Genomic DNA, 27,759 nt, shown 5'->3' with positions numbered 1-27,759 from the left:
GTAAAAAAAAGGAAGAATTAGGTATGCAAAAAAAAAATTTTAAATTTTAAAGTTGAAATTTATAACGTAAATTTAACTGTTGATTTTATACAAAAATTTAAGAGTATTTTTGTGAAAATTTGATAAATTGCTGGGAAATCTAACATTAAATGTTGAAAATTGTTAAAAAAACTTATCTTTTCTATTTTTTAAACTATATCGTAAAAAATCCTAATCGTAAAATTTTACTTTACCCAAAGCAGTAAAATTTTATATTAATTTTCTGAATTGTTAAATAAAAGCAGAACCCAGGCCAGTAGGAAAAAATTGCTTTGCAATGAAAATATTTCTGATATTTTACATACAAACATACTTGTCATTTCTCAAAACAATCTCAAAATAATTTAAATTTTAGTAGCTATCATGATTTTATTATTGAATGAACGTTTCTTTCATCACATTAAATTGCAATATTTAAAAAAAATTTAGGAAAAATTGGTTTCTTTGATTAATTTTTGAGTTTTCATTTTTATTAAAAAACTTAATCACCAATGCTATTTTAATATCATCAGAATTTCAATACAAAAATCTTATAATAATTTTCAAATGTATGTACACAAAATATACCTATAAAATCAGGCTATTGGCATTTGAAAACGTTTCCAAACAATAAAAATCATATCGCGTTCTTTACAAAAGTTTACAATAATTAATTACAAATTTCCTTCTGAATTAACGTAAGCCACTATACCACATTAGAATTGGTATACTAAGTGACCATAAATTTTTTATAAAAATTTCTCAGCAAGACAAACAAACAAATATTTCACATTAAATAATTTTTATTTTGAAAATAAAAAAAAAATAAAGGAAATAAAAAAACTTTTTACGATTAAGGACATTAGGAGAACAAAATAGAAACAGCAAAAACAAAATACAAAGTAAAAAACCAATTTTTTAACTTTAAACTTAAAATAGAAAATAAAAACCAAAAAAGATAAAAAAAAAATTTGGAGTAAAACAAAGGCAAGAGGTTATCCTCTTAATAAAAAACTTTCCTATAAGTATTGTGAAAAGTTTTTCCTAGATATACTAGGAGGAGAAAAAAGAGAGCAAAAGAAAATGAAAAAAAAAAAACGTCCCAGACAAGTTTAAGGCTTATTTTTTCCTCTGGATATCCTCGTAATTCACAACAAAATTAAAAGTTTTGCTGTTCATTTTATACATTTTGTTTTGCTATATTTTTTTTTAATACCTACATTTTTTTTTTTAATACTTGAATTGAAATAAAAAAAAAAAGGATTTTTAACAAAACTTTAAATATAAAGTAAGTGAAAGTTAAAAAAAAAAAGTGTCTTTTTTTCAACCCTCATAGTGCTTATCTCTAAAAGATTAAGTTCATCTGGTTGTTGACCCATGATTTGAAAAGGACCTATAAAAATATGAATAGTTAATATAAATGTTATTGCCCCATGCAAAAGAAAACAAAAAAGGGGGTCACTTGGTCATTTTTATTAGAAAAAATAAAATATTGTTACTCTTTTTTTTTTAATAACAAAACTTCAAAAATAACAAATTCAAAATATTCGAATATTTTAGTTTACTACCTTTATTTTTTTATTGTTTTTTGAGAGATTTTTAATTTCAACCTAAAATCAAAAGTTTACATTCAAGTTCCTTTGGGTATAATAAATTTACACATTCATTTTACTATACTAAAGATACAATTTAATTATTTTGTGTATCTCAGAAATGGTAAAGTGGAAAATTCTTAACACAAGTTCATTAATTTAATCGATTCCATAAACATTATTTTACTATTTTCGTTCTTTCAATATTATTTTGTAGAAAAATTAAATACAACAATTCTGGTAAAAAGAATTTCAAGTATTTTGCTTTTTCCGAAAATTGAAGTATCAACACAAAAATATTTTTAAATTGAGAAGTTGTTAAATAGTAAGGGTTTCTAGTATAAGTACATGATAAAATTATAAACTTACATTATTCATCTATATTTTAATAGAAGGTAACAAGAAAATTTGAAATTTATTCCTTGTATCTATTATTTTAAGTAATTTTATTTATTTTTATTAAGATAAGATGTAATATGTGCTGTCAGGATATATTACAATTTAATATATAATTAAATTCAAAATTCGAAAATTCGAGAAATATGAATTTTCCTTAAAGTGATCCTTTTTGATATAATATCGTATCTGCATTAATATGAACAAAATCGGATGCATTCCTGTGCAAATACTGTGGGGAGAGTTACAAAATTGTTTGATAATTTCTTTATTACTCCTCAACATACTAACTTTTCGCCATTAAATTTTATATTGAATTTCCTTATTATTCAAGAAGTGTCACATGAATTCGGAATTAAATTTAACAGATAATCCTTACTATTACGAGTTTTTATAGACAGAAAGTAAGTTTAATATAATAAAAAATAAATAATAAATGGCTGCAGCAGTCCCAACACAAATTTTCCATTCGTCTCTACTTAAAAAATACTTATATATTAAATTATATACAGCGTTAACATAAAATATATTTTTAGCAAAAATAGAAGACAATGACTAGAATTTATTAGTAATGCATTGTATATATATATATATATATATATATATATATATATGTGTATGTATACATAAATAATGCTTTATATTTCCAAGGATTTTAAGATAAATTCATTTTTTGGATCCTAATTAAATACTCAAGTTGTATGTACATAAAATATAAAAAGAAACCCCTTAAAACTTAAAATATGAAAATCAATTAAATTAAAAAAAAAATATCTAAAATAATTAAAAAATGAAAGAAAATTTTTTTGTTTTCATGCTAGAGTAGAAAGGTATACTGCAAGTACAAAAGTTCAGTGCATTAAAAAAAAACCCATTAAATTATCCTCTTCCATTTCTTGTTCTTATTTTTTTTTTAATTCTTTAAAATAACATAATCTTCTTTTCTCTTTCGATTTTCATTATACATAGATATATGTATATAAAAAGCAAAACAAACATTATAGAAAATGTTGATTTTAGATTTTTAAAGCATTATAAAAAAATATTTTGAAAATAATTTTCTTACCTGTTAACATTGAATTGAATATTAAAGCTGGAAAATAATGATGAAAATATAAAACTCTACCCATTGCCCAAAATGGTAAATAATGGAATAACCAACCGATAAAAAGCCATGCAGCTGCATTTAAAGATTTTCTTTTAACGTCAACTTGTTCTGAAAAGCCAAAAAAAAAAAACAAAAGTGAAAATCAAATAATTTGATGAAATAAATATTTATTTTTTTTGTTAAACGTAAAATAAAAACTAAATTGGAAAGAAAATTTGAGAAATCAATTTTAATTTTGGTAATGTTGCTGCTAATTACAAAAAATTGGAATTTTTGTATATGAGACACAGAAATACACATTCTAGTATGAGATACGAAATACACAGTTCGTGCGATTATTTAACTAATGCCACGATAACGGTTAGGAATTAACCACGATAAAACTGTCGTATTCTTGTTTGTACTTTTAAATTTTAATATTGTACTCTGAATATTTGTAAAATATATGATAAATTCACTTTTGAAGTTGTATATCAACTATATTTAAAATACTTTTTTGGACCCCATATACATTAAGCTATTGTTCGGACATTTACTTTTACAGAAAATTTGTGAAAATTTGATAAACTAAGCTAAATAACTACATTGTTCTTCATTGTTTCCTAAACTAAAAAAATTTTTCAATACAAAAGATACATAGAAAATTTTCAGTAATTTAAAATAACTTTACAATATTTTCAAACCTATTCAAACCTACATACTTTACCTTGAAATTTGCTTTAATATAATTAATTTTTCAGATTTATGTGTCAATTATAAATGTCTGCTAAATTTAATTTTAAATCAATTCATTTTCTATTATTCAATGTTGTAAGAATTTCACATTTGACATTTTAAAATTCCGTATAAAATTTTAATTAGGAAAATAGAACAAACTTTTATGTGGAAACAATACATATGTATGTATATACATTCATAATAACGCAGTCAGTACATATACACAAACACGTATATGCATAAAAATTAATTATTTTCCCAAATGGAATTAAAATATTTAATATAAAAAAAAAATTTTTTCTTAACTTAATTATTATGTCCTGTACTGAAAATATGCAATATTAAAATTATTTTTCAATATATTTGTATATATGTACGTTAAGCATTTCTATATTATTAAAACATTTTATTTTATTCATAAATAGTTTTCTCTACTATTGTATAAATTTTTATTGTTATTACAGAAAATACTTATACACTTAATAGAGAATGATGATTTAATAATAATAATGTAAAAATATTTTTCTTTTTCTGACAAAAATCTATCTATTATTCATATAGAATGTAAGAAAACAAAAACATAACAGGAAAAAAATCAAATTCTTATAAAATAAAAATTATAATAAATTCATTTAATATTAGAAAATTCTTTTCATATTTATTCATTCATCCATAAGAATAGCACAAAAATGTAATAATAGTAAATATCTGGAGTAATTTTTTGTAGAGTCTCTTAACAAAAATTATTACAATAAAAATAAGTATTATTGTGTTTTTTTGTTCTCTCTTTTTTCTTTTGTTTTTTGTTTTCCTATAATATAATAAAACCCCAAAGTCATTTGATTTTATATTTAGAGAACTAAAAAACAAAAAAACAACAAAATTCCAAAAATAAAAGACTTAAATATTTTACATACATCCGAACCACCTCAGTAGTGGTGGTTCATAGAAAATTTGCAAAAACATAATTATTTTTCATTCACTTCAGTCCTAGAGGCTTAAAAGCATAAAAGGACATGCAAAATATGTTCATTTATTGTCATCACGAATAATGAAAATACAATAACTTAAATTTTTTTTTCTCTCTTTCTCTCTCTCCCTCTGTCTCTTTCTATCTATACTATATTTGTTTTCTCTAATTTTTACTTTCTCCTTTTTATTTTTTTTTAGTTAAGATCTAATTTTATTAGAAAATATGTTTATTAGAAAACCCCCATCAAAAAAGAAAAAAAATCTTTTCATTATTTTTAAAATGACAAGAAACGTATAAAAGGAATGAAAAACAGGACAATTTTTAATGTAAATTTAAAATTTTTCGAAATTCTAAAAAAAAAAATTATTTTAATAGAGTAACATGTCATGATTGTAATACAAAATGCTACACAATAACTTTCCAAGAATATGAACATTAGAAAAACTTTGAAAAAAACTGGAAATATGAATAACAGGTGAAAAATTCCCTTTGGAACCGGAAAGTGAAAATTTCGGGTTGACAAAGAAACAATTTTAAAATTTTTAAATATGATCACAACAGCAGTTTCGAAATAATGTAGCATGCACAACTCTTTTTGATATGAAGAAATGATCCGTAATTCTTGGCAAAAATGTTGGATGTCAAATTGTATAATACATTACTCATATTTTAATTATCTATTTTGCCATGATCAATAAAATTGATCACATTGGGTGATTTCATTTTTAAAATATTTTAAAATTAAAAATCAGAAACAAACAAATTCAATGAGCGTTAAAAAAAATGCTGTAAATAGTTTTCCAAACAAAATCATTTTTTTAACTACTTATACGATAGGCGCAAAAATGATTAAATATTTACGATTTTTGTAAAAAAATAAGTTCATAATATTTCCGTATGTTGTATAAGTTTTAAATAGTACCGTAATTCTCGTAAAAAAACAATCCAAAAAAAGAACAAATGCATAAATTACAAAAATAATTTTTAGCAAATTTACCAAAAACTCTACAACAATCAACAACCTTAAAATATAAACAAAAATAAAAGTCATGACTTCAGTACAACATTTTATTAATTTTCACTCTTTCCAATAAAAAAACTTCCAATTTTGCTGTTCCTCGTTGCCAATATTATACACAGTCGATAAAATTAAAATAAGTGAAGCTCAAACTAAAAAGAAAGCAATAACGAGCCAAAATTATACCGGAGCAAAAAAATAAAATGAAATAAAAAAAGTAATAATAATAAGAAAATCACAGAAAAATAGTAAAAGAAAATAAATAAACGATGGGAAATGAATCTTTACGACTTTTTAAAAATAGCAAAAACAATGTAAAAGAATAATCAAAAAAAAACAAGCAAAACTAAAAACAAATTAGCATACCAACATGTACTTGGTCTTAACTATTGAATAATTTCACGTAAAACTCGTTAGCATCGCATAGACCTTTTATAAGGAACAATAAGAGAAGAAACAAAATAAAGACACAAAAGGAAAAAAAAACTCAGTTTTTCACTACGCTTTTTAAATGACGTTCTGTTCATTCCACTTCATTGACATGACCATCAGGATTATTAAGGGATTCATGCTATTATTAAAAGTACAAGAATGAAGAAATAAAAAATTTACAATAACAATGACCGCAAAAATTTGTTGGATCAAAATGGTTTAACATTATTTTGTTTCTTATTTTTTTTTTTGTTTTTTCTTTTTGAAATTGTACTTTCAGTAAATAATAGATACGAGCATAATTGAGTCATTAAAATAATTCTTTATATAAAAATTTTAATGGAATATAATTAATTTAGTTTTTTTCTTTGTTTTTAGTTAATTTTTATTCACTCATTATATGGTAGGTATATATAGGGCAAATGTATATGTAAATGTTAATGAAACAATTTGAACAATTTTCTTTTAAGCTTTTCTTTTTGAAAATAGTAAAATCTAATTTATCAGTGTTTTCTGTAAAGACTTATAGTTAATTGTGAATGAGTTGAAAAAGAAAACAAAAACAGATTTTAGACAACCATCTTTCACAAATTCTTAAAATTCTAAAAAAGATACTCTTAAAATTTACGGTATTATAAATTAAACAATAACTAAGTTATAGAAACTCTATTGTATTATATATACGTAACTAACATACAATTACGAAATCAGGAAGTAATAAGTAAGAATGCGAAGTTCCTGCTATTATATCTCAAGCAATTTACTTAAATCTACTCTTTACTACTACTAATAATACTTAAAAGATGCTATTAGTCTGAAATATTTTAAAAACAATCCAAATTTCTTTCAAAACATTAATAGGTTATAGTACGAAGTCAAACTAATTTAGTAATGATAAGTTATTGCTCCTATTTAAAAGCAAAAATGTTGTGTATTATTGTCACTACAGAAATTATTAGGAATTAAGGATATAAAATAAAACAGAAATTCAAGCCTAAAGATTACAAAATTAGAATAACAAATTTTTTGGTGTTCTATAAAAAAAATTGTTAAAAGTTGCTGCAGTAAAGAAAGTAAATTGCGCTTCATTTTTTTTGTACAATATTCCTGTAAGAAATTCCTCTCATCAGTTAATTTTACTTGAGACAAAATCACATCAAGATCAAGACCGCGAAACTATCGAGACTATTTGAACATGAGAGTGAAATTTACAATATGGAAGTGATTTTCAGTGAAGGAGTTTTACTTTTTGTTAACAAACATTAAATATAAAAATCAATTCTCAATATTGTTTCTTATCTTGCGAATTCTCGATTTCACTGCTTTTTACTAAAATCCACCCCATAAATAGTTTAAAGAATCTTAGAATTTGGATATTTTGAAAGAATGTGATTTAGTTTTGCCACCCAAATTTAATTTTAATTTACCTAAGAAGAAACAAAATAATTTTGATATTTATTAGGCCCCATATTTAAGTACATCTGATACCAAATTGATGATTATAGAGTTATGCTTTAAAAATATTAATTAAAATGTGTAGATTAAATGTTTTTAGGCATTTTGATTCGATTTTTCTTTTCAAGAATTAAAATTAATGTTTTTGTTTTTTAACCTCCTGATCTTATCGAAAATAAATATCAAAAACACCCGACTCTTTAAAATTCTTTTCACTTAAGATAACCTCTACTTTTTGATAATTATTTAGTGGTCTCACAAAAGCAAAACGAGAAAACGTGAACAATATGAAAAAAGAGAATTTAAAATCTTCAAAAAAGGATGTCTTGATGCCTTTCATTTTATCTATGTATGCACATATTTACATTTTCTTTTGAAAAATTTAATAAAAAAAAAAATCATTTCAAAAAAAAAAAAAAAAGCTTTTTCTTTAGAAATTACCATTCTTCGCTGATTTACTGATTATGATGGTACCACCAGTAACACTACTATTTTTGATGCTATTGTCAGTAATATTATTATTTTTTTGATATTTTCGCTGTTGCAAATTAGGATCCCTGCCAATATCTTTGCTATCAGTACCATTTCCTTTTTCATTAATAATATTGTCATTATTGCTTGAGAACGTTGAAATAGAATCATCATGTTGTTTAAGTTTTTGATTTTGTTGTTGCTGTTGTTGTTTCTGATATTTTCGAATTTGAATCCCTTTTTCCGTTTTATGTGTATCTGCACTTATTATTTTTGTTGTAGAAGCATCAGTTAAAATTGTTGAATATTTACTTATTTTACTTGTCTTTATATTATCATCTCGGTTCTCCTGTTGTTCCTCTTCAGCTAATTCAGTTATTATTTTCTCTTTTATTTTTATTTTATCCTTTTCTTCTTTTTCCATCATTATTCTTTTTCTATTAAAATGACCTTCTTGACGTCTTTCTTTAATAGCGGTTATAAAGAAAACGATTAAAAACAGTAACAAAAACATTAAATTGCTCCACCAGATTATTGGATTTCCTAGCAAATAGATACGATAAGGAGGTCCCGAAAAGAATTGTCCCTGTTGGAAAACAAACAATATTATATTAAATAAATAAGTATATAAATATATTTATTATATACATAATAACGTTTAATATTGACTATATAATTATATATATGTATATCAAAATTTAAATAAAAAATAATAGTAACAAGCCAAATGTTAAAAAATAATAAAAGTTAAAAGAATATTTTAAGGTATCATAAAATTAAATGAAATAAAAATTGTATAGAGATTAAAAAAGCTAATAGCATTTATTCACAGGGGGACTATACATTTTATATACACAGCACTATTCTAAAATTTTAATAACTTCTCGCGAAAATTATTTTTATTTTTTAAAAAAAAAAAGGAAACAGACACGTTTTGCAACATTTCGTTAGAAAACATTTGGTGTTTTATGTTTCATAACTTCTAAAAATTAATGATAATGTTAAGTAACATTTAAGGACTTTTGATGTGATAGAGGGAAACTTTATAATAATTGGGATATTTTCATAGTAAAATGAACAACAACAAAATAAAAGTTATTATTTGTGTTGTTTTTGTGCTTTTTGAAAAACGACTTTCTGTCTTTTAGTCTTTTTTACTTGTTGGTCAAAATATGAGTTAATTTTTAATATCGTTTAATTTCCCAGTTGTATAGCCTCAAAAATATAATAATTCCTTAATTCTCTCTTCTCTTATGATTTTCCAACATTTTTATTTTATATACGACTTTCATTGTTTAACGTAGATTTAGTCTCCAACCAAATTATTGTAAGTAATAAAGCCGAAATTTTTACAAAATATAGTAAAACATAAATATAGCTATCTACCATTTATATTTTTAAATGTAGGCACTTTTATTTAAGTGTTTTAGTAATGTAAACAGCCTATTTTAAATAAGCATAAATTTGAAAATTAAGTACGAGTATATGAAGAATTCTAAGAATTTTCAAAATAAAAATTTGAAATGTCAATAAATTTCCTTTATAATTACATTGAATGTTCATTTATTACTTTGCATATTTTAATAAATTTTTAAATACATAAGGTGGGTAGAATTTTAGATTAGATATAGAATTTTTTGTATATTACGAGTATATAATAGTTATGAATATTTTCATTATTGATGTTGATGGATAATAAATTTTAATCATATAAAAATGTGATGTATTCAAAAAATGAAATCGTATCAAATAAATTAAAGATTATAAATGAAAATTTGGGACCAACAAAAATCCTTAGTTTCTTCGTTACAAATAGTTTTTGACTCAATTAAGAGATTCCGAAAAATATATGGGTAACTAAAATTATAATTTTCGATGAAGTTTTCGCAAACTTACTCATCAACCGTTAACCTTATCAACCCTGTATTATCCATACAAATAAAAATGATTTTAAGTGTTGGAGATAGTTAAAATACATGTTTCATATAATCTAAATAGGGTTCTGGCATTTACTATAATAAATTATTTGTGTAAATTTGCTGAGCTTACAGATTTGGTGGTAACAGACGGGCAACATTGTTAAATCGACTCAAAATTCGACGTTCATCAAAAATATATGCTAGAGTCTATACCTCAGACCATTATTTCTCAGCGTTGCAAACGGTAAAGGAAATTTTGTATACTCTCCGAACTTACATTCGTACGGTTATAACAAATGAACCGCATTAAATGCATTAAGACATATGCAGTATATAAGAGTACGGATAGTGGATTATCATTGCCATTAGTCCTTTTGAATTATAAGTAGAATACATATATAAATTTAATGCATTTTATAAGCATTTTCATAGAAAGTATGCCCTTTGTGTAATAAGTTAAAATACATTAAAGGTCATTTCATATATACCGGAAGAATTCAAGACATTTAAAAAAAAAAATTAAACAAAGAGAGACTGAAATACTAGACAATGGCGTCTCTATGAAACGCGTTTTTTTTTTAATTTTAATAAAAGCAAGAAAAATTGTTCTTTGGAACAGTGGAAATACTTATCCAAAGAACAAAAAATAATTGTATTTTATAACTTTGCACAAATTTCTTATTCTCCATTCTTATATACAATTTTTTTTTTGTATCTTTCACTCTGATAAATTTGTCTTATAATTTTTTATGATACTTTTGCTTTATCGCATTTTCTATAATTATATCGTATATAGATTGAGTCCTTTAAAGAAAACGCAAAAAAGGAAAATCACACTACTGCCTACATCGTTATAAAAAATTTCATTATAGAGTAAAAATTCGTTAATTTTTATTAAAAATAAATTTAATTTGGCAAATTAATTAAAAAAATCCTCGCGCATCAAATTAACGAAAGGCAAAAATTATAGTGTAAAAATAACTTTTAACGTTTTTTATTATTAAATTAAAAATATATATATATATATATATATACCGATGATTTCCCATTAAAATCGCGGAAATTTTTTGATTATATTTTTCGTTCCGTTGAATTAATTCAATTTAAAAACGAAAATCAATAAAAAAATATGGTGTATTTTGCAAATAAGGCAGCACAAAAAAAAAATTATAAACGTGACATTAAATTAAATTTGGAAAAATTAATTAAAATGAAAAACAACAACAATTTCATTTTATTCTTGTAATTATGTAAAAATATTTAAAAAAAAAATGCTGAAAGTTGATAACATTAAGGTGAAATTGGCGTTCACATTATTAATGAAATTTTAATTTTTTACCATTTGGCAAGACACAAATTCATTAAAAAAGTAACTAGGTACTAAAAAAAAATTAATTTGTAATTGTAATAAAAAGCAAACTTTTATTTTGCAAAATTTATTTCGCAAGATCAATTCCAATTAAAAAAATAATATAGTACGAATAATAATATCTTTTTGATAATTTTTGTAAATTTTTGTTTAAATTACTTATTTCTGAAAAATTATTATCACAATAAATCGTCATTAACAGTTAAAATTGGAGATTATATTGGCAGCATGTATTCACTTATAACCTAACTTAAAAAGAACGTTTAAAAAGAACTTTACAACACGAATTAATAAATTTCCGTGTCCGCAATTTCCCAAAAATATTCTTTTCAAAAGAAGCTCTGCTTCGGAAAAGTGCATTTATAGCTTCAAAAATACACATATCGCATATTTGCGAGAACAGTGACATAAGTCAAAATGCAGGATCGCAAACTTACTTTTAATACTATTATATTTTAATATATAAAACTTTTCTATAGAATAGTTTTATACCAATTTCTTTTAGCTTTCGATAGTCATTCACACTTGGCTATACATTCTTTAAATTCCGAAAATCGAAGTTATATATTTTTGAGTTGTGTTTTTCTTCCCAATGATATATTAGTTTTGAAAGTTTATTAAAAAAACATAATGTAAAAGCAGGCCCGGTGCTGACTGGTTCGGCACCCTACGCGAATAGAAAAATAGGTCAATTTTAAAAACTTACTCTATAGTTGATTGGCCATTGCCATGGTCTACTTGTTACTTCTCCTTCTTTTGGTTTAAGACCAGCATTACCTTGAAACATAACAGCATGAGATTCAAGAAATCTTTCAAAAAATCCTGGTCCATATATAGCAAAATTGACACTTGGTACTAAAACAAAAAGAGAAACACAAATTAGATTTTAAAATTGGTAATTGTTAAGTAAAAAACAAATAAATTTAAGTTATTTGAAAAAAAAATTTTGGGTCTATTTAATTTAAATTTTTAAATTAAAATTTATTTTCAAAATGAAACTACCACAAAATCTTCAAGTTCTTATTTTAATAAATTAAATACAACATTAATAAAACATTAATAAAATATAAAATAATTTTTATCAATAAAAGGACCGCAAAGAAATAATTAATTACAAAAAGTTTTTTTAAGGAGCGCCGGTTGTTCTTATATAGACTTAACAAATTTAATTAGTAGATGCTACAGCAATTAATCATTTAATTTTTATTTTCAGCTTTTAAACGGTGCAAACTTATGCAACTCAGTGTATTGCAACGCAAAAGAACAAGAATTGTATGCATTGTCGCATCATCTTAAATTTTTAATCATTTTCTTTAACATTAGTTTATAGCATATAAATACTTACAATTTTCATTAATATTTTCTTCAACATTCCAAAATGCATTTTTATCTCTTACATTAGGATTACATGTTACTTCTTGTTGCTCAAAACCCCATACTGGTAATTGTTTACCAGTTGATGTTAACGCACAATTTTGTAAATAATGTACTAGAATAAATTTTGTAGTTACAGTCAATACTGTATCATTTTCCTTCCCACCAACAATAAATATTCTCCAAACATCATTAGCATCACCTACACCATCCTAAAATTAAAAAATTAAATCAAAATTGGCTGTACTACATAACATGTCAATAATCATAAAATTTAATAATGTGAACAATTTTCAAAAAATTTTCTAAAAGGCTTATAAATAATATTATATTAAATAAATATTGCTAAATAGAATTGAACCGGTCCTATACTTTTTATTTAGGTACTGCACTATACCGAAGCCTACTTTAGTTTTAAATTGAAGTTTGAGTTATTTTCACGTAGAATTGCTTTTTATTTTTCTTAATTCGTTATTGCTACAACTGCTGATTTATTAGTTCCCAAGTAGCATAGAAGAAGCATATATATTATTAAATTTGATAGTAACCAGCTGAAATTATGTAATTTTTAGATATATGTAATTTTTTGCCTACATATAAATCATCTAAAGATAAAAATTGGCAATCTTAATCCCTTAAGTAAGTAATATAAATATTTTTTAATTTTGTACACTTAAGTAAATTTAAGTCCGTCTTTTTTTCTAAATACATACCTACTTATATTTTACATATTTGTAGCATTCAAATATTCCCTTTAATATTTTTTTCATAGCCATTCAAAAATCCACTCAGAAGATATTATATCGCCATATATTATATCATAAAATAACCAGTACATAATATCATTTATAAGTACAAACATAACGTAAAAATATTACACATATCACTACATTATGTGCATCTAAATATTATACAAGATTAAAATCGTAAAATATTCATTAAATAAACAATTTTATGTAAGGTAATCTATTCTAAATACTTCATCATAAAATTAGAAAAATGCTACTTCTATAATATTATTACATGCTCTTCATATCATTTATAAACTATATTTGTTATTACATACTTATAAACAAAACGAAACAAAATACAAAAAAAATATAATATGAACATAACGGAACGGACAATAAATGGTGCTGGTCCCAAATTATAACAACTCATATATAACAATAGTGACTACACTATTTTATGCTCTTTTTATTTTTATCCTTTTATATTGCCTTTTCCCCTATGTGTACACAACACACTATATTTACCATATGAAACCTTAATTCTTGTACACTATTTGTATACACCAAAATCTTTTACAAAACAAAAATTTATAATAAGATAAGTACAAAAATATAAGTAAGTAAAATATATCCTTTTTTTAACCACATCAAAAAGGATACTAGAGAGAAAAAAAAGCTAACAAAAATAGCAAGACAAATAAAATAAAATATAAAAAAAAAATATTAAGAATAAACCAAAATGAAAACAAAAAATGTTTTATTACCTCTCCATAGCCAGTAACCTGATGATGCTTTTTAGTTAATGGTGCCGGTTCTCTATGTGAATGTAAATTACGTCTAGTAGGTACATGTTCTAGACGAACCAAATCACCATGTTTAAGAATTTGCACTCCTGGACGAGATTCTACATCATAATGCTTCACTCCCCATTTATTGTTGTAATCTTTGTGTGTATAAGTTGTTATCTAAGAATATAAATATTATTAATGAATGTAGAATATATCAAGTACGTCTACGTCTATGTGTATACATGTTTATTCTCTAATAATAATAATCACACAGAACTCTCCAAAAATTTTCAAAATAAAAACATGAATAGTCATAAGATTTTATATAATCAAATATATTATGTAGTTTTTTTAAGCTTTAATTTACTAAAAAAATAGCTCGTTGTTAAATTTCACTACCACAGTTTGATAATTTCCCGATATAATATTGATAATTTCCCGATTATGCTATTGAAACCAATTTTCACTAAATTTGTTGCGATCTTAAAACTAATTATTATCGTAATACAAAATTTTATTTAAAATATCAAAGCATGTTTCGGATATACCCAAGTTAAGTTTAGGCCTCTATTAGTAAATAAATAATGTGCCTATACATATGTTTTTATTAAAACATTTTATATCTATACCCATATTTGATTGTTTAAAAATTTTTGGATCGTCCTACGGACAGCTTCAAATTTTTGAACTATGTTTGTGTATTAAAAAAATTGGTATAGAAATATTACACATTCTCAATATTTAGAGCAATTTAAAGACTAAAGTTCTTTTCTTTTGTTACCATTTCAATTATTTTTTTGCAACTTCAGAAACATTTTATTCTATTTTCTTCTTTTTTATATTACTTAACCTTGCTATATTTTATGTACATACTCAGAAAAAATTCATTTATGATCGAATGTATAGCAATAACAGTTAGACAAAAAAATATTAAGTGTAACAAAAATTCTTAAAATATAGATTGAGAAATATTTCTGTGTCAAACAATAAACTTGGTATATACTGGAATGATATTGTTAGAAATTCATGTAACTAGATAGTTCTTACATGCTGTTCATTTTGAATGCACACATTATGTATTGTCACATATGCATATAATAAAACAAACATGTATAACAGTACGCTTTGAAAAATTTTTAAAATTGCACGTAATTCTGTAATTTTTTAAATGCCTACTAATTGATAAAACTTTAATGTAATTTTAAATTACAAAAAAAAAAGTCCAAGTGCAAAATGGAAATCACCATTGGAAGAAATGCTAAATAGCCCCTCTATTCGATTACAAATTTTTTCTTTAAGGAAAAAGAAATATTTTACAAAAGTATAAAAAAATGTTTAATTTAACTTTCGAGCTAATTAAACATTTTTGAATTTCGAGCTATAATATAAATTATTAATTATTATTAGCAAAAGAGTAATAGAAAAAAATTATGTGTAACGAGAGTAACCCTAAAGACTCTAGCAAACAAATTCTCTCAATCAATTCCCTACCAAGCTAAATAAAAATGCTTGGAAGAATAATTAAGTATAGGTAATCGTTTTGTATACTTGGTTAACGGAGCAAAATAACATGTGTTAAGTAGAACGAAACAAGAAATACTTTTTTATTTTATTCTTATTTCTTATTATAATTTCGAAAATTAATTTTCAAGGATGCAGTCTACAAAAATATTCTTATTTACATAATTAACTAAAGAAATTTCGTTTTTATATGTATATGTGTACTATATATGTATATATTACTCACCTGTTGTTGTCTACTTCCAACACCCTTTGGATATAAATGTGAATGTGAATGCAAATAACCACCGCCTGTTTTACGATTTTTTATTGTAACAATTGAACCATATGCTACTTCCCTTGGCATACTTGCATTATACAAAGAATTACCAATTAGTCTAGACTGAAATCCTGAACTATAAAATCCATCACCATTACCGCTACGATTTAATACTATTAAGTGGATATAAAAGAAAGTTATATATAAAATGATTGGCCATATGATTAAAGTGATTCCACGGCAAATTAACTGTTTAATTGTCTCAGTCTATAAGGAAAAAATTTAAACAAAAAGGATACATGAAAATAAAGAAAAAAAAATAAAAGAGAAAAAAAGAAAAACAAAATATAATAGGGAATAAAATCAATGAAAATGCTTTTGTAATAAAAAAAATTTTGCTTATGTAAATAAAAATTAATAAAAATCAGGTTAATCAATATCCACAACTTAATCAACAATAACATCATTTGAAAAAATCCTAAGAGAAATTAAATGCGTACACTTACACATACTTTGAATAAATTGAGTCTTTGTTAACTTTTATTTACTCATTTAATTTAGATTTTATGAAACTAATTCAAGATAATGAAACTAATTCAAGATAAGGTAAATTTATGATTTTATTTCTAAAAATACATACACTTACTTATATATGCATGTATATGTTTTATATTCTTACTCATTTCTAGTAAATTTCTGAAAAATATTCATTAATTCCCACATTACATTTATATTTCATTCTTTTTGTTTCAAATATGTGATTTGTATTTTCTGTACTGCTATATATGTCTACATATATCTTTAACAAAAAAAATCACAAAACAAACTTACAATTGGTTTATTCAGATCTCCCAATATTGTCCATAATTCACTAATTGTGTGTAAACCAACTAAAAGAACAACGAATAATCCAACAAATTTTGTGCTAATTGTACATGATAGCATTGTTCCAGTGAAAAATAACCACAACCACCATGATTTGGTATAAGATTCATTCATTTGTGTTAATTTTGATATTTTAATCATACCCCATACAGAACCAACCATAAAGAATAATAAAATTGGATCCAAAAGGATATATTGATTTAATGTAAGCATACCAACATCTACAAATCATAAAAGAAAGAATAAAAATAAATTGTAGGAAAAACAAAAAAATAATTATAAACGAAAATTCGATTGTAGATAATTAATGTCTTAACTGAAGCAAAATAATCTAATAATTAGACATTGTAAATTCAGACATATGTATATACGTTAAATATTAATAAATTAAATGAATATCAAATTAATAAATAAAAAATTTTACAGATTGAAAAGAATAGAAAATAATATTAAAAGTTACCAAATATTAAATAAGCTGCTGCAATTATAGAAGCTTTATTAGATCCTGTTAAATCCCAAACAGTATCGAATGCCATTGGAACAACTAACGCTCCCAGGGTTGTGCAAAACTAAAAATAAGAATAAATAGGTACAGAAAATTTTTATAAAATATGTGAATTGAAAACAACAATTTGTAAATATAGGTAGGTACTTTAAGTTTGTACGTTGCATGTTTACTTCTTTGTTTTTTTCGAAATCATTTTAAAGCTAGCTAATATTGGTAGGTACCAACCTACTTTTTTTCAATGTAATCACGTTTTGTTTTAAAATTTTAAAAAGGATTTCATTTAATTTTAGCAAAAACATTTCTTCATCTTAAATCAAATGCAAAAATTGGACTTCCTACAACTAATTTTTGAAATTCCAGAATAAAAAAAATTTAAAATCCAAAACCGAAAAGCAAAATGATGTAGAATTGTTGAAAATATAAATGTTTCTAAAATAATTGTTTGAACATTTTAAAATGAAAGCTTACAAATTGTTTGAAATCTTGCACAAAGCAAATATTTATAAATTTTTACGATAATTAGCAATTATGTTTACTAACAAATTCAAGCATTTGCACCAAGATGCTAGAATTATCTGTACTTACGATTCGCATTCCTTCATATCTTGTTTCATTGTATTTATCACCAGGTTTTTCAAACGGATAATTACCATCATAACCAGTAAGTAATCCTGATAAACCAATTAGCATCTATGAAAAAAAGAAAAATAATTAAAGGCATTCAAGCATTACTGATTTTAATATTTCTAAATAAATTGTAAAATAAATTTTAACAGCTTACCTTTCCTAATGGTGGATGAACATCAAAGAAGAAAGTTCGATTAATATACCAACTTCCCATTTTACCAAAATGAGTTTCATCCCAGCTGAAATAAAATAGTAATGGGAATTAAAAATAAGTAGGCTGCAATTTTTTTGTTGAATATGTGTATATGTATGTAGATACACATATAAATAAAAAATTTAAATTTTCGTAAAACTGTTTAAATCACGGATGCTTAAAATTTAATGTCTGTCATTCTATTGGCTTGTACTAAAGCTATTAATAATATAAGTACAATATAAAAGTTAGAACAAATTTTAATTTTAAATAACGCATTGGATATAAAAATTTTGAACAACGCAGAGAAATTACCAAAATTCTTTATTTTTTTAGTAGTATAGTTGGTATGATAGAAAAGTTTCCTTTTTTTTCTTATCATGTTAGTAATTTACCGACACTTCTTATTATGTTAGTAACCACTTACCGACATATTAAAAGATTTTTAACACAATATTATTATAAAAATAATTTTACCATAAAAATGTTAAACTATTTTAAATATTTACTTACCAAACATGGTCCGGTTCGGTTACTTTATAATATCGGCTAAAGAATGTTAAAGCTAGCACTGCAATGAAAATCACCCACCAATTTCTAAATTGTTAAAAAATAGATAAAATTAAAAATTAAAAATTTCTATTGTCAAAATGTGTAAATAAAGTCTTGTAAATCTTAATCTGCATTAGAAAGTTTCTCACTTCATTCTTTCAATATTATTTATTTTTTTATTTTTGTTTGTTGTTGTTGTTTGTATATCGGTTCGGTACACAAAAATAATCACACACACTTACAATTTTTCTGCGGTTTGCAAATTCTCATGAATTTGTTTCCCATTCTGATTTTTTACACTCATTTTTATGAAACAATAAATTTATTTAAACAATTCTAAAGTTATTCAATTTTATTAAAAACTATTATTAGTTTTAACTTAAAATATTTTTATTGAAAAATTTCATTACAACTTTCTTTATTTTTTTTTGACAAATCTTTTAAACACTCAATTTAATCGCTTTCTGATTGTATTCAATTCTAGTCTAGCCTACTCAGTTTTGACGTGTACAAGAAATGAGAAAAATTAAGATATGTTTTTAATTTACGTAGTGTTACCGCTTTATTTTTTCTTAGTCATTAATAAATTGCTAGAGAAAGAAAACGAGACTGGATTTAAGTCAAAGATTTTGAAATATTTAAAAATACATTGTACAATACGTTGTAAATAAAAATATTTTTATATTCATAGAAATACTTTTCAAATTATTCGTATTTCTAAAGAATCAAAAGTTGCTACTGTTATTTCAATAACAGAATGTATTTTAATGTAGTCCAGTAAGGGAAATATAAATTAAACTTTAGAAAGGATTACAGTAGTCACTACAACTTCAATTTCTTCATATTTTTGAATAATGTTCAGAATACGAACAAAATATTGCGCCAGCTATTTGCATAGTATGGTAGCACTAATTTTTGTTATGTTTTGCTTTTGATCAGTTAAGTTGTCTCTCCTAAGTCCTAATATTTTTCAATAATATTACGAGACAAAAGAGCGGGAGAGAAACTGCTTGAAGTTAAAAAGAAAGAAATTGAAGAAAAGAGACTTAGAAAAAGAGAAAAAAATCACAATAATATCAGGGGTGTCACAACTAAATTTTTTCATTAATTCAATTTGCAAATGAAAGTGTATAAATTTTTCAAAAAATTTTTTGATTTATTTATTTATTATGAAATGAATTAGGATTATAATGTCACATGTTACCTATCTATATTCATGGGTTGAGGGTCACTTTCCAAATTATATTTTGCGGCAAGTGACCGTCAGCCCACTTAATACTTATATTTTACTTATAGTAATACAAATGTGACGAAAATCAGGTCTAATTATGTATAAGAAAGAAAAGTATATTTTTTATTTTGCGTCTTTTTTGTTTGAAAAGAACCAGTTGATTCAATTAACCAATCATTTAACTCGTCTAAAATATTTTGTCAAAATCGGTCCAATTTTGATTTAAATATCAAATTGTCATAAGTGAACGGTGCTCTGTTTCAGTTTTAGTATAAATTGAAGTAGTAGCAAAAATAAATGACTTTTTTGTGGATAGTGACCATCAACCTATAATACTAAAAAACTAAAATTTATCATATTCAATTCAATAACACTAGGCTAAAAAGAACCGCAACAAACATTCAAACCTTGTATCGTTCAGTATATTATTTTTTCTATAATATCTTACAAAAAAAAAAAAATTTAAACTACAATCTATGAAAAAGTTTTTTAATACTAAATCATTCACAATCTATAAATTTTTCTTTGGAAAAATTTATTTGGTTTGTGTACCAGATACAATAAATTGGATAAATTTCTATTGGAAAAAAGAAAAAACGTAAGCTTAAACCGGAACAGTATAAGAAGTTTGCTTAACTCTTTAATAACGAAACTGATTTTGTCGGTAGATGACTCTGTAGTCGTTAAAGAGAAATAATGATTTAAAAATCAAAGCCTCGAATCGTATGATTTTAATTTTACGTTCAAAAAGGAATTATCATAATTCAAACACATTTTATCGTTTTAATGTTAATTCAATAAATCTAAACCTCTTGAAGTAGTAATACCCTGCTTTTTTTAAATTTTAAATTACGATCGTTAACTATATTCAGTAAAGTGGTTGAAATATTAGATGGAGTAAATTCGAAATAATTTCGAACTTGCACCCGTATTTTATTTTATAACATAAGTCTGAAAGAATCCGTCATGGTGCTAGTGAAGCGAAGTATTTAAGTTTTTAGTCCTGATTATTGCTTAGTTTTGTTAAAGGAATACATACAAAGTGAAAATTTGAAAATAAAATACGATTAAGATAGCAAAGAACATGCTAACTTTAAAAATACGTCATAAAATTGTAACAAATAGTAGATGTCGTAACCAGCGTTCCCACTTGGATACAATTGTATCCATTTGGATACATTTTTGCTTTAAATTTGAGCTTGGATACAAAGATACTCAAATCTGCTAAAATGCTGAAATTGGCTACATTTTAAAATTTTGCTGAAATATGGATACATTTTTTTTCAAACACTAAATAAATATTACAAAACAGTTGAAATGCTGCTAATATTAAATCGCGAAGTTGCTTTATCTTCAACAAATGTTAATTGCTGACTATTCTAAGCACGTTTCCGAATTTTTTACAAGAAAGTAAAAAAGATGCTTTATTAACTGCCTCTTCCTGTATTCAAATTTAGAACATTTATACAAGAACGTACCAAAAATATTTTAATGTTAGCTAGATGTAATAGAAAATGCATTGGGTGTACATATTTTTTAAAATTTGTCCGTTTTCATGGTCAATCGTCTTTACCGCATAGTTCAACAACTACAGAAGGCATATATGCATATGTTTTTTCTGACCTTAACTTTCACATTTAAAATATAATAGAAGTTGTATGTGATTTCTTAAAGAATTTACTATAAATAACAAAACTCATATTGTGGAATAAAGCAAATTAATATTAATTATGGGTTAATTTGTACAAAATAAGACAACTTATTATAATAATGCTATTTTACGAGGTTGGATACATTTTGGATACATTTTTTTCTCGAAATTGGATACATTTTGTTTTTACCGAGTGGGAACACTGGTCGTAACTATGGATGGTGTGTGTCATTTATAAGATTACAAAGAGTTTTGAATTGTAACAGGGATGTTGCGACTGCTACACTTGTAAATTTTCTATAAGTAGAAGGATAGGAAATAATAGTTGTCAAACGTGGTAATTTTAAAATTCGTATGTATATTTTTTTCAAAATATCGAATAATTGAAATTTTTGTGATTTTTTACTGTTTTAAATTATCTACGCAATTAATATATTATATATTCAAATATATTTTAATATTATTTCATACTTATATTTATTTTCCGAGAATTTTTTAGAAACCTACAAGCTCATTTGTAATAGATTTTTGCATGATTAGAAACTTTTGAGGTTTTGTTATTTCTTAAAGCAGTTCGTAAAGTAATTTTACATTTTTTTTACAATTTCACATTTAATTATTAATGCTCCCTAATCTAAATCAATTTACTTCTTTGCTGTTATTAATATTTAATAAACAAAATCTATAATATACAAAAGATATTTTATTCTATGGCTCAGTTTAAATGGCTCACATGCAAAATATTTATTAACACATACATATGTGACTTAAATGATTGACCGTAATTTATGGCATTATCTAACGCTAACCAAACAAACATTTTATAAACTAATATAAAAGAACGTAATGGGGAAACGTAATGGCTTGCAACGGAAAACAGTGTCAAAACCTATAACTCACTCTATGGTGACACCCTTTGCTTATCAAATGAATTGGTAGCCATAGAAACTTTGATAGTTTATTTATATGACATAAACGGTACTTGTAAACAAAATTCAATTTTTAGCCAATATAGTAAACTCATTTTTTACAATTAAATAAATAATTTTTAAAATAAATTATTAAACTCACAAATATTAGAAAAATATATTTGAAATTGATGTTAATAAAATTAAACCAATAAAAATAATTTGTAGTGCTATTGTAACCTATTAAATATAAGTTCTTTTCCAAATCTATGAAAATAAAGTTGGCTTTATGCGTGTAGAATAGACATTAATGAGAATTAAAAGCCATGAGTGAGTCAACAATCACTGATCCTTCGGCAGATATTAAAATTGATGAAGGTAAAGAATCTAAAAAGAAAAACATTGAAGAAACTGAGGAATCATATGTAAAAGACTACGATTCGGATGTTGAATATGAAAGTTTTGATGAAAGTGAATTATTAAAAAATCCATCTGGAAAAATTGATTTAAGTTTTCCTGAATATCCAAAATATGATGAAGATGGTTTTCCTCCCAGTTATTATACGTTATCTTCAAAAGAGAGACTTTTACTTTTATATGCTGAAAATTTTCGAAAACAATATTTTACATACTATAAAAATGTTCGACCATTAGTAATAGCAGTAAAGAATGAATGTGAAGTTGAAAAATTTGTATGCACAACAATACGTCCAACAGCATTCATTTTTCCAACATTATCTACATGGCAAGAGATTTCAAGTTTTGTAGCAGATTTTATTGTATACAAGCCATTAAAAAATCCTATAGGACTGGTAAGTGATTAATTACTTCTATAAAAAATAGAAAAAAAATGAGGGCAGAATTTTTCTGTCTTTAATTTTATTCAGTTTATGTTTAAAAACCTCAAGAAATGAACATTTCTTGAAGGACTCTATTCAATTCAAACTTCTAAGAAATCTAAATTTTAATCTAAATTAAGAAATTTTTGAAATTTAAATTTTTCTAGTTACTGACCAATTTTTTAATTAATTTCTTTTGTAAATACTTTGGCCACTCCCCACTTGTACCGTGCCATAATTGTTTCTATCTCAACCTTTTTTCTTTTATTTTCCTATTAATATAAAAGAAAGTAAGGTATTTCAGAGAATGATTGTGTATACGGTTTTTTAGTCGCCAAGTGAGAAAGTGAGTAACAATGTGCCACATACTTGTATAATGTAATTTTCAAGTGAGAAGAATTATTCCGTGTTGCGGATCTCGTTTTTCTTTTTCTAAAAGATATACAAAAGTTATTCACTTTTTTTCTTAAGGTAAACAAAATACCACAGTCGATAATTTGAGAAAAAATGTAAAAATCCAATTGAAAAAGTGAGTAATCCTATTGGAAAAATGAAATATTCGAAATATCCATTAGAAAAACGAAGGATTCTGATTTGAAAGTGAATAAAAAGAGAGATGAAAAAGCAAAATACGCGATGAGGCCCTTCAATTAAAAAAATTATGTTCTGATCTTGGCATATTAATTTGTTCTGATTGGCGTTGCAAATCGCATAAGTAAGAAAAAGAGGAAAATTTCAGCAGTTTTCAAAGTGTTCTGAACATTAACATTTTTAGGGCATATTGTAAAATAGAGTACGAGCTGTAATATAGATAATCTAAAATATAAAATTAATTAGAATTAATAAATATAATTTTTTTTTTTTTTCTTAAATAAACATTTATTTACGTATATCAATCAGTTCAAATTCAGTGTTTGTTTTCATTTTTTGTATTTTTTGTCTTTTTTTTGTTTAAAGAAATAAATTTTTTATATCCTTTTATTTTTTTTTTTTTAAATTAATTTTAATTTTTTTGAAATTTTTCTGTTTTTTTTTTTTAGTTTTAATTTTAAAGAATTGGAAGATATTTTTCTTTTTAATTATAATAATTTATAATAATTAATTATATAATTTTTAATAATTATGTCTAGCATAATTAGTTTATAATAATATAGTGTATGTATGTGTGTGGATGTGTAATTTTTATTTTTTTTTAAATATTCAATTTTTTTCTTTGATTTTATAGTTTTGAAATAAAATAATTTTATTTCACTTTTTTTTAATTACATTTTACTTTTAAGTAACTTGCTTTTATTTTTACTGTTCTTACTACATCATTTATATGGAATAAAATAAATATTGTTTCTGTTTTTTTTGTTTGGTTTGATTTTCTATATATTGTTATTTGAAAATAAAATTGGAACGTGATTGATTCTATTTTCTATAAAATTGTATGTATAGAGATTTAAGATTCATATTATTTTATTATTTATAGTATAACAGATGAAAATTCTAAATTAATTTTTTTTAAGTAAAGAATGGCATTTAAAAAATTGAAAATGTATTCATTTTCGATTTGGTTTCACTTCAAAATATTTTAAATTACAAATTTTAAATAATATTCAGTCGTTCGAGTTATAATAAGTAATAATCTGCTTTACTTAAGCAGCTTAAATGCTTAAGCCTTTTTGATTTTAAATAACCGTATTTTAAAAGATTAAAATCTTAATTTATATATTAGTTCTTAAATTTTAATTTCAAATTTTAAATTCACTCAATTTGTCAATTAATAAAATAGTGTACTACTATTAGCAGCACCTTCAAGGGTTTATGATAATTTCTGTTTTTTTTCATAATATTCAATTAGTAATCATAGACAAATTTTGGTATAGAACTTAAACACTGCACAAGGGCGAGAAAAAGGCGGAAATGTTAAAAGTTATGTGTGCTAAAAATATTTGTTAGTATACGTTAATAATTATTTATAAAGTTATTATAATAACTTAAAAAGCATATACATGCTTTATTGAATACCCGTATTGGCTATTCAATGTTTTAACGTATATATTGATGACAAATTATCACTCACTTTTTGAACATGCCAGCTGTTAGGAAAAAATAAAATTTGAAATATTGAAACAAATGACTTTTAATTTTATGGTTATCATAATAAATTTTATGTTAATTATATTGTTGTAGATGTGATTTTTAACCAAACATTTTATTAAAGAGCACACTATTTGAATATTGCATTAAACTACACTATAATAATTTAGGAATGCCGTTTTCATATTTCATATTAATTTTTCATTTCAAAATAATTTGTTTGTTCAATTTATATATTGTTCTCTAAAATATTTTACTGTTATACTTAAAATAATTAATAAAATCATCTATACATATATTTTTTGTTTGTTTAAAAGTTTTAAGTTGAAAATTATTAAAACTTTGTTCAATAATATCGAATTCTTGACTTATCAATATCAATTGTAAAATTTAGAAATTTAAAAAATTTAATTTTTTTTTTTTTTGCCTTTAATGTGATTTTGAACAAATTAGTAATTCAAATAGATACAATTGCTAAGTGCTGGATAATATGAAATTTAATGTTATATTAAAAATAATACAAAATATCGCATATTTTGTTTGGTAAATATTCTACTTGGTATTTTTAAGTGCTATTTGTTCTCTTTATTGTGTGATTTGAAAAATAAAATAAAATAAATTTAATTCAAATTAAATATTTTGTAATTAATAAATCCATTAATTTCCAAGTAGGTAAAATCAATTAATTTTCAAGTAAGAGGGAAAAAAAAGATTTTTTAACTTTCTATTCAAATTGAAATGCAATTACAAAATTGTTTATATGCAATTTTTCACACACTTAGCATTTTGAGAATGGAAAACAAAAGTTAAGAATTAATAATTAAGGTGCCAAAAAGCATTTGATAAAGATAAAGTATAAAGAATTGCACGAATATTCTGTGAAATTTAAAAAAATGAAAATATTTATAATAGGAAAATAATTTTTTTTTTTTAATTTTTATCGAACAAAGTTATTTACAAGGTTATTTCGTTTTAAGAGATTCTTGAAAAATGTATTTTTTTTTCTTCTGTTATTCTATTTATTGTTATTTTATGAATATTAATTTTACAATAAAATTAAAAAACAAAATTAACAAAAATTCTTAAAATTTTAAAAGATAAAATAAAATTATTTTGGAAATTCAATCAAAAGTAAAACATTCATTTAATAAAATATTGTAGAAGAAAATATAATTAAAAAAAAAACCATAAAAATATTTTCCAAAACAAAAAAAAAATTTATTCTTTTTTTTTTTTAATTCAGTTTATAATTTGTTTCCAAATGTTTTTTTTTAATTATTTTTATTAGTTTTTTTTTTGTACATTTTGTAAAATTAAAGTTTGTTTTTCATAAATTTAAGGATTTCAAGGAGTTTTTTCTTTTTGTTTAGGAATATTTTTTTTTGTTTGTTTTTCTTAATTTTTTCCTCTCTTTTAATACATAGGTAATTTGTTTTTTTTTTTTGTTTTTATACTAAAATGAATCATAATTTAACTAATAACATTTTTTCTATATTTTATAATAATTAATAATTAGTAATTAATTAATTAATAATTTATAATATCAATTTCTTCTTTTTTTTTATTTTTAAATTCTCAATTATCCTTTTTTATATTAGTTGGGTAAAAAAAAAATGAATAATTGATTTGATTTACTTTTATAGATATTAAATATAATTTTAAATATAATAGAATTTATTTACATAAAAAATAATTCTTAAAATCGTTTTTTGTTTTTCTTTTAATTTTTAATTTTTGTAATGTTAATGGATTTTGTTATTCTTTTTTAAAAAAAATTTACAATATAATTCTCTTTTTTTTTTCTTTTTATTATGTGTGAATTAATGATATTTTTGTTTTTTCTTTTTTTTTCAAATAGAATATTAAAAAGTAGAGACCTTTTATTTATATATATATTTGTATATATGTATATGTATAAGTACATATTTAGTTTTGTTTTATATTTTTAAATTTACTAGGAAATGGTTCACATATAAATTACATAAGTATTATATGTTTATTATATATAATAAAATTTCTTATTTTTAATATTTATTTCAAAGTATATAATATCTACTATATATTAAAATTTTTTGTTTTTTTTTTCATATTTTTTTAATATTTTTTAAATACATTTAAATAAATTTAATTTTTATAATT

At 23.3% G+C, this 27,759-nt stretch overlaps 1 protein-coding gene across 2 annotated transcripts in view; it reads right to left on the bottom strand.

Moving 5' to 3' along the window:
- Positions 1-19,313, bottom strand: part of LOC129605829 (protein O-mannosyl-transferase 2) — a 28,353-nt gene extending 9,040 nt beyond the window's left edge. For both annotated transcript variants that reach the window (XM_055515804.1, XM_055515803.1), the window contains exons 1-12: positions 19,149-19,313; positions 18,868-18,951; positions 18,316-18,400; positions 18,120-18,224; positions 17,487-17,595; positions 16,973-17,247; positions 16,109-16,408; positions 14,338-14,538; positions 12,814-13,054; positions 12,175-12,323; positions 8,151-8,766; positions 3,073-3,222 (exon numbers count right to left, since the gene is read on the bottom strand). In XM_055515804.1, coding sequence (XP_055371779.1) covers positions 3,073-3,222; positions 8,151-8,766; positions 12,175-12,323; positions 12,814-13,054; positions 14,338-14,538; positions 16,109-16,408; positions 16,973-17,247; positions 17,487-17,595; positions 18,120-18,224; positions 18,316-18,400; positions 18,868-18,951; positions 19,149-19,210 — 2,377 coding nt within the window. In that variant the 5' untranslated portion in view covers positions 19,211-19,313. The remainder of the gene's footprint in view (positions 1-3,072; positions 3,223-8,150; positions 8,767-12,174; positions 12,324-12,813; positions 13,055-14,337; positions 14,539-16,108; positions 16,409-16,972; positions 17,248-17,486; positions 17,596-18,119; positions 18,225-18,315; positions 18,401-18,867; positions 18,952-19,148) is intronic.
- Between the last annotated feature and the right edge of the window lie 8,446 nt (positions 19,314-27,759).

This window comes from Condylostylus longicornis, unplaced genomic scaffold (assembly GCF_029603195.1).
Source record: "Condylostylus longicornis isolate FDR11 unplaced genomic scaffold, ASM2960319v2 ptg000015l, whole genome shotgun sequence".
NCBI classification, from domain to species: Eukaryota; Metazoa; Arthropoda; class Insecta; order Diptera; family Dolichopodidae; genus Condylostylus; species Condylostylus longicornis.
This window is presented reverse-complemented; position numbering and strand designations above follow the sequence as displayed.